This window comes from Hippocampus comes, unplaced genomic scaffold (genome assembly GCF_001891065.2).
Source record: "Hippocampus comes isolate QL1 unplaced genomic scaffold, H_comes_QL1_v1.1 scaffold142, whole genome shotgun sequence".
Lineage (NCBI taxonomy): Eukaryota > Metazoa > Chordata > Actinopteri > Syngnathiformes > Syngnathidae > Hippocampus > Hippocampus comes.
Genome location: NW_017805482.1, coordinates 772,041 through 780,567, shown reverse-complemented (window position 1 = coordinate 780,567; position 8,527 = coordinate 772,041). Strand labels below are relative to the sequence as shown.

General features: G+C 43.3%; 1 protein-coding gene across 1 annotated transcript in view; it reads right to left on the bottom strand.

Moving 5' to 3' along the window:
- ciartb (circadian associated repressor of transcription b) overlaps positions 1 to 7,572 on the bottom strand; it is a 10,573-nt gene extending 3,001 nt beyond the window's left edge. Inside the window, exons 1-4 of the mRNA XM_019875998.1 lie at positions 7,427 to 7,572; positions 4,137 to 4,485; positions 3,143 to 3,218; positions 2,519 to 2,597 (exon numbers count right to left, since the gene is read on the bottom strand). Coding sequence (XP_019731557.1) covers positions 2,519 to 2,597; positions 3,143 to 3,218; positions 4,137 to 4,445 — 464 coding nt within the window. The 5' untranslated portion in view covers positions 4,446 to 4,485; positions 7,427 to 7,572. The remainder of the gene's footprint in view (positions 1 to 2,518; positions 2,598 to 3,142; positions 3,219 to 4,136; positions 4,486 to 7,426) is intronic.
- Positions 7,573 to 8,527: the final 955 nt, after the last annotated feature.

The following is an 8,527-nucleotide window of genomic DNA, read 5'->3' as shown; positions in this document are numbered from 1 at the left end:
GTGTGTGTGTGTGTGTGTGTGTGTGTGGGGAGGAAAATTCTCCTTGGTACATTTCTCACATGTTTGGCTCTCACACGTGGCCTCGTGTAGAACAGTTCCACTAGCCTCTAAATTTAAAGCACCAAAGCCGCGATGCTTTCCAACAGCGTCACCATGAAAATAAACCAGTGGCCGTGACGCATTTCTCATCGGAGGCAGGCAGAACGTGGCGGCCCTTTAATTTCCAGCCCATCAAAACCAGATGGTGGGCAGGGATTAGCCAGTGTCATATGATCGGCACCTTCTTTCCTTACTCTTTTCAGAGCATGTTAAATTCATGTGAAAGATTATCTGTAACAGTGACTGCTAAAAGTCACTTTGATCCTATCTGCCATTGTGTAGCTGTTGGAGCTGCCAGCTGGCAGCGCCGAGACGGCACAGGGAGGACGGGGGTGGGGGCGGGGGGCAAGAGGGGATTTACATCCACCCTCTAGCCTTGACCCAGACTATCTTCAGGGAGGCTGCCACACCCACTCTTTGTCTCCCCGATGACGGCGGCAGCTGGCAGCTGAAGGCACCAATTAGTGTGCGCTCACTTAAGCCGATGTCAGAGCACCAGCAATGGCAGCACGTTGCATGCAGTATGCTAATTAAGTCACTCTTTCATTCTTAGACAGTCTGAGTAATCACATGCATTGTTACGGAACTGCTGCTTTTGATTCAAAAGTGCTACTAGTAGCTCATTTGAATATGATTGCATAAAGCAATTAGGGACAGGGAAAGGGTTTTTTTTTTCTTGTTTTTTTTTTATTTATTTTTGCTCGGGTAGTGATTATATTTATTTGGTCTTGGTTGCAAAAAGCCCAGTGTTTTTTAAAAATAATTTTTGGATGTTTTTAGATATTTATGTATGATTATCACAGGGTTTAGCATCATCCGTTTGTGTATCAGGTACTGTCTGCGCGGTCTAGTAGAGATAAAATAAGAGCTGTATCCAAACCTCTGCCTTTCCAAAGATCATTTTTTGAGAGGTCGTCATTTCAGCAATATATTTATGCTCATAAACACACCTTACAGTCTACTTTATTAAGATATTTTTCTGATTGAGCTATATGTTGTCACATTCGGCCATTGTCCACCCAAAAGCATCTATGTTGTTATCTTGTTATTCGGACTTTCTTTTCAATCCTCCTTTGCTTTGTTTTTCAGAGGGAAAAAAACCCATCCAAATTCATTTGGAGATATCTGCCTTTCAGTCAACATTTTTCCTCTTAGTCACGTCTATTGTACATCTTGTACTTTGCTGCACTGAGTCACAACATACCTTTCCCAGAGCAACAAATAAAGTACTGCGGATAGCGTATCTCTCTTGAAACTAAAGACGTGCCAAACAATAGAAATGCCTCTCAGTGAAGTCCAAAGTGAAACATTGTTGTCTTTGGATGATTCAGATTTTGGACAGACTCTTGTATCGGATCGGATTAGATTGTGCAAGTGTATGCCTCATGATATGTAAAAAAAAAAAAAAAAACAGAAAAAAAAACAGAATAGCCAGTAACATAAACAAACTCTATGCTACACATGTACAATAGCGTTAAAATGTACAGAAATGCTCTGTTTTAAGGAACGGTGAACTCACACGCCATGATTGCATCTAATCAAGCAGAGGCTAGAGTGCCGCTCCCACATGGAGCCTTATTCATTTTTAACGAGATGCCCGACTGCAGCGAGACCCTGCAGTCTCTGCAGTAAATGTATGCTCAACGTGTGTGTGTGTGGGGGGGGGGGGGGGAGGGGTTATAACCCGCTGTGTGCCATGTGTTGCAGTCATGTTGGAATCAAGGGTGGTCAATCACAGTTTCTAGAAGTTTCCAGGAATCGTGTAATGCTAAATAGTACTTAGGATTTAGTTTCGCAGCGGGGCAAACATGTTTTTTGACACTCGGTTCAGCATTTGCAAATTCATAGATTGTCTTTTTTTTTAACTTGTCCCCTCCTATTCATGGAAAAGTATTTGCGTTTTTTTTTTTTTTTTAATGGCAAAGTATCTTCTTTGGTGACCTCCATTATTCGTGGATTTCCGCAAATAGCAACGGTCCACTTGATGTGTATCTCCACTTAATGGAGAAAATGATCAATCCATTATTTCTCCCTAAATCTGAATCCTTCAAGAAATTTGGGAATATTCTATGTTCCCAAATCTGTGGGAACAGTTTACAGCAGGCCCGCCATGTCCATAAACTCATGCTCGGATGAATTTTGTGTGTGGAGAGGACTTGACCCCGTCATACACCTTTGGAATGAGAACCGAGTGTGTGAGCCAGGTGCGCTCTTGGGTCCAAGTGACCTCTGACTTCACAAATTCACAACAAATCCCACAGGTGCACTCCAAATTCTTAGACGGTCTTTCCAAAATATACTGCAGTGCCCCTAGTATTTTTGTCCATGTAGTCAATATAAACAAACATATGCAAAGTGAAAATAAAAGCGCTTTGTCGCAAGTGTTACAAGTATTTAGATGTAAATTGAGGACACATACCCCAAGTAAGGGTTTTGTAGAACACCCAGGATCCTTTGGATTCTGTCCATGGCAACACTCTCTTGGAAACTGCTGAGTCCTAGAGAAGGAGAATGTTGTAATACATGAGCCGAGCTGACGGCGGGACACAGCAAAGTGTGCGGTACAGATGGCGTGCGTAAAACGTGCATTTGTGTGTGTGGTGTGTGTTTATGTGATCAAAAACAGACTCCTCCTCTCTCCGAGGCCGGGTAGTGCAGGGTCACACGAGGTTTTGGGAGTGCAGGGTCACATAAGGTTTTGAGATCAGAGAGTGAACAGGCTGTCTGAACATGACGCTATCTTTCCTTGCAGAGGCCTTTTCGGTGCCTATCAGTACAATAATTAAGAGCGGCTCTCGCCCCGTACAAATGTGGTACACTATGTTCTCGCTCCCATTTCGCCAGGCATTTCATTTACACCGATGGCTGAAGTGTGACATTGCCTGTTGTCGAGTTGCTAAAAAAACTTCAAATGTGTTCCCCCCCCGCCTCCCCACCCCCATACGTGAGGCCATTGTGAGAGAGTTGCTCTCCGGTTAAATATGTGGTATGGATTCATTAAAACAAGCGCACACACACAAAGTACATCAAACAGGAGACTTACGTTCTCGGTATCTCCCTGACCGAAGGCCATTCAGGATTGATGACAGTGGCTGAATATAACATTGCAGCTCCATGCACTGAAAACAATAAGACAATGATTTGAAATTAGTGTCTTAAGCCTCACACAAAACAATACAGTTTGCGTTTCAATTAAATGTTGCCTAAATAATCTGACATGAGAGAGTTCCACAATTTTGGCACCCTTGCGTTTGGGGTCAGGGATAGGCATAGTAATTTGTTGGCATAGAAAATTGATCTTTTCCCCTTGCAGACCTGAACTATTTGCTCTATATGATATTTAAATCGAAGCTAGAATTAAGGGGAAAGTACCGACTGCAGTGATGTGGTTCCAAAAAGGTGGAGCTAGACCCACTGCAGTCTGTCAATAGTTCAATAGAGAATTATCACTGCCATGCAACAATAGAAAAGCAATGTTAAAATCTCAAAATGTATCGAACAAACCAAACAATCTTCATGCCAGGAAGAAAGAACCCACAATACTACATGTTCTCTGTGGGCGTCCTCTCCTTTAATTACGCCATTGGATTCTTCTAGTTGATTACTGTGTTGTGATGATATGTTGTCATTCTGTTTATGAGCCGGACATAGCGATGACAATCGAGGCTTCACAAAAACGGGATGTCAACACAAGCTCGATCGGCATTAACTGTTCCAACCTGTGCTTGGGCGAGCTGAACTGTGAAATAAATTTATTAAAGTGAGGCTTTTAATGGCTGTTCAGTTGAAACGGTTAACAGTTGCTAGACATGACTCAGGCCCCGTGTCTCCGCCCCTTGTTCTACCGATAGGATTTATAGCAGAAAAGATGACTAATTCTGCTGACACTGGTGAGTTGAAGTGGGTCTTTACCACGCATCATGTCATTCATGAGACACTTGTGAAAACGTCAGGCAGTTGATACTGGTCAGAGGTCACGGCCCAGTTTTGCTGACACCAACCCGTGGGAGTCCAATGTGATTCGGGAAGGTGCTCACCTTTCGGGTGAAAAGTCGTCCCTTTTCGGACTGACTGGAAATGAGCCGTCCTCCCTCCTCTTCAGTGAAGCTGTGGCGTCGCTTCGTCTTCTCGCCTTGTTGTGTTTTACACAGTTCAATGGAGTTCCTTCCCCATGTTTCCGCGCAGCAGGAAGGAGGCCCCCTTGTGGACGCCTCGTGGCTCCAGCGACTGTCAGTGGAAGCAGCATCCGACTGGTTGAGAGTCCTCTCCGATTCCTGTTCGCTGGTGCTGTCGTCAGTGTCGCTAGCGAGCCAGTCAATGGAGTTGTCCGAATCTGTAGCAGACATCCTTGGCTGCAGGTTTTAACTACAATTGACCATCACTGACCTGAAAGAGAGAGTTGTTGTTAATATCATAAAACGGTACAACGTTCTTCCGCTGTATCGCTGTTCATGTTCACCATTCACGACGATTTTTCGGCAGTGTTTTGTTTAATGGGTCTGTGCAGTATGCAGACAGTCTAACTTTTGAGTTTTGAGTCTTTTCGTGTACTACCGCAACATGCCGGAAAGCACCAAGCTCTACCTGAAGAAATGCATTGTAATTAAGAACTAAAAGACTGTAGAGGAGGTCGCCAATAGTCATTTCCACAGACCAGAGAGAATATATCCCTGTATTGCTCTATTTGTATGTGTTGCTGCTTGGTGCGTATTCAAGGAGCAGTTGTTGGAAGTAGTGGTGCTGTGATCGATCAGCCACCAATTGTGATCGGCCGATTTCCACGGCGTGTGAGATTGTCGGATGTATGTGACATGGCCATTAATGTCTTTCATTGCCCATCACAAAAATTGATCACCAGCAGTTCATACTTTGTAGCCTGCAGTCAACTCGAGATCAGCCCATTAAAGGTGTAACGTCACTTCCTCCTTTCCTTCACACTGCCCGTTCCAGAGCGAACGAGAGGCTGAATCATACTGTTGGTGCATTTTCTGCACTGACCATTTGAAATAGAACCCTAATTGGAAGAATTTGGAAGGTTTATAATGACTGTAACGGCTATGATAATTTCCATGCCAGTGTATGGCATTTTGGCATTGTTAGCATTGTACTCGTGGACGTGAGAGGAAATTACAGTATATGGTTTGGTCGAACATTTTAGCGTTTAAATGTACAATGTTTCACGCTCTTCTGTTTTCATGTGTTAGTTACACAGGAAACTTCAAGACAAACGGCTTGAAGCAAGCTCTCTTATTTCCAGAACTGCGAATGAGAGTGAGAACGGGCGCTAAAATAAAATGTGTTTATCGTGTGTAATGTGGGGGTACAATTATTAAAAAGGTTTGATATGGTACATTGTGGATTTGCATCTATTGCGGGTGGGTCTGGAATGTTTATTCCCCCACCCCACACACACAGTAAATTATGGTTTACTGTAAAGGATAAAACCAAATAGTGCTCGACATGAAGATTAAAACTGGATCGATTGACCCCTCATATCCAACTCACATGAATATAAAGGCACCTTAAGCAGATGGTGATGACCATATTCACCTGTTTGTTTTGCAGACTTTAACACCTGACCCTGTAAACACATAGACGCGTCTGGCAATCGCCCAAAAGCCCACACAGCAGTCCTGTGCATCACACTAATTTTCCAAATCATTGTCATGGTGACATCCCAGAATCACAAGTGGACAAACGGGAGAGTTCTGACACATTCGGCCTCAGTCAGCAGGCCTTCCAGCTGCTTGCTTGCTCTGCACTCATTCATAAACATTGCATGTTTTCTCAAGGAGGGGGCTCGGGGTCTGCCACCATGGTGACCAGTGGCTCAGACGGTTGAACTCCACCCCCTCCCGACACCACCTCACCCTATCAACACAAGTGACCCTCAGATTTGGTAATAACAAAAGAAAAAAAGAGTTCTCGCCATGCGCAGGAAGCAAGAGAAACATTTTGAGCACACAGGATTATTTTGGGGTAGGCGAGAATGCTTTTGCATCTGCCAGGCCTCTCACTTCCTGTGATTTTTTTTTTTTTTTTTTTGGAAAAGAGTTAATTGCTCCCTGGTTCTTTGTCCCCTCTGATCTTATCTCGCAAGTGACGGGGTGGAGCAAACCTCCCCAGAAGCTACAAAAGTAGGGAAACTGAAAAACACATACAAGGACCTTAGAAAATGATTGGGCAGTGGCCGGGTTGCTGCGCAACAGGGCAAACAGCTGCGATGGACAAGTGAGAAAGAAATGAATTGATGTTGCAGTTTAGGAAGAAGAAAACCGTAAAATATTCACTTCCAAGGCCAAAGAGACATTTATAACTACAGAGGACACTAATTTACACCATGCCCTTGTGTCGAAGTCTTTGCCACCGCCTACATAGTTTAATCTCATTTAATCCAATAATGTTGCACTATAATCCTCAATGTCTGTACTATAAATTAGGAAGAACCAAAATGGAGAAAGATCTTTTAATGCCTAACGAGACATTAAATGAGACTTGGGTTATGTGACTATTTGTGTAATTTCATTTCGGATTGGTTTGCGCACCTGACCATGGATCAAATTGGACATGTCCTGGGTGTATTTAAAGTATGACACAGTAAAACCACTGTATATCTAAGATTAAATATTTTCAATATCTTTAAGACCACATTCAAAATCTGCATTTACCTGTGTAGGTGGGGCCCTCCAATTGAGGCGCCCACCACTTCACATAATACTGTATCTACAAAACATGTACAACATAAAAAAAACACCAAAAAAAAACAAACAAACAAAAACGAGTATAATGTTTCCTCACCACAGGCAAAAAGCAAAGGTAAATGAGGTCCTATCGGCAGATGTTCAGACACAATAGACTTCCTCATTGGTGGCACTCGTAAATTTGGCAAACACGCGCGATGAGATTATACAATAGGGATGTGGGTGGGTGTAAAGGGAGACAAACGCAAAAAAACACCAAAAAAAAACAAACAAACAAAAACGAGTATAATGTTTCCTCACCACAGGCAAAAAGCAAAGGTAAATGAGGTCCTATCGGCAGATGTTCAGACACAATAGACTTCCTCATTGGTGGCACTCGTAAATTTGGCAAACACGCGCGATGAGATTATACAATAGGAAAGCACACAAAGACACACAATGAAAGAAATGATTCTATTCAAACTACCACACCACGCGTGCTGATCTTAATCCTACTACACCCGGCATTTGTCTTGTACGTCGTGAATTCCTCTGGAGGGTTTTGAGGAAATAATTATGATCACATTAATTTTACCTACCCCGGCAGTGATGTTTGAACGTGTGTTCCATATGAAGCGGACACGTACCTTCCCACTGTGGAGCGGACCGGTCCTGTTCCTTTGTTCAGCAGCGTGAATGTAGCGCGGCTTCGGACCCGGAGCTTGAGCAGACGTGCTGTACGTGCTCGGAGCGAATGCGGAGGTCTCGAGACCCGACGAGTAGCCCGTGTTGCTTCTCCCGAGACAACGTGTCTGCGGGGGCGGGGCCACCGGCGGCCGACTCGCCCATTTGCTCCGGTGGAGGGCCCGGCTGACAAATGGGGTTGTTGGCTGCGAGCAGGACTCGTGCGATAGGCTAAACTGGTTTACATATGTAAATGAGATGCAAATGAGGCAAACACGTGAACACGCGGCTCGGTTTCGTTTCAGCTGGGCGAAAAGTCAACCTTTTTTTTTTTTTTTTAAAGAAGGGGGCGGGGGGCATTCCAGAAGCGTTCTTTCTCGTTATGTCATCCGGACGCCATGATGGTTGGCTTTGTGGCGTAGCCTTATAAATGCACACTCAGCAAGTTAAAGTACGACTAGTACTAGTAAGAGTTTGCACATTTGAATTACCTGGTTGTTTTTATTAGACAAACCACCTCGCAGTTAATTTAACACGTCAGTCATTTTTATATATATATATATATATATATATAGGTGCCGAACTACTCTCACTCCCTACTTAAGTAGGCATATAGACCCACAAAAATAAGCATTTTTGTGAAGCCACTTTCCTTAAGTTAAAGTAAAAGGTACTGCCACAGAAATGTACTTAAGTACAAAAATACCGAATCTTGTTTATTGTTATTCATATAAGATGCCCATTTGGTGACTTGGCAGAAAGAAGTTCTCTGTACACAAACTACTTTCCCTCTTTTATTAACTTCCATCGTGCTCATATTGACAACAGGAAAAAAAAACAGAACAGCCTACGGGTTCCCATATCTTTGCTAACTTTGTGAACTGACTAACCTAAAATGGTTAATCAGTTAAGTTAATCAGTGATGACTGAAAATATTTCACCTTACCTGTATGTTTTTTTTTTTTCATAAAAGAGGATCTTTGAACACCAGAAGCTGGTGGTTCTTAGCCTGGCAAAAGACAGCACATTCACCATAATCTTGTAGCCAACAACATCAAACATTT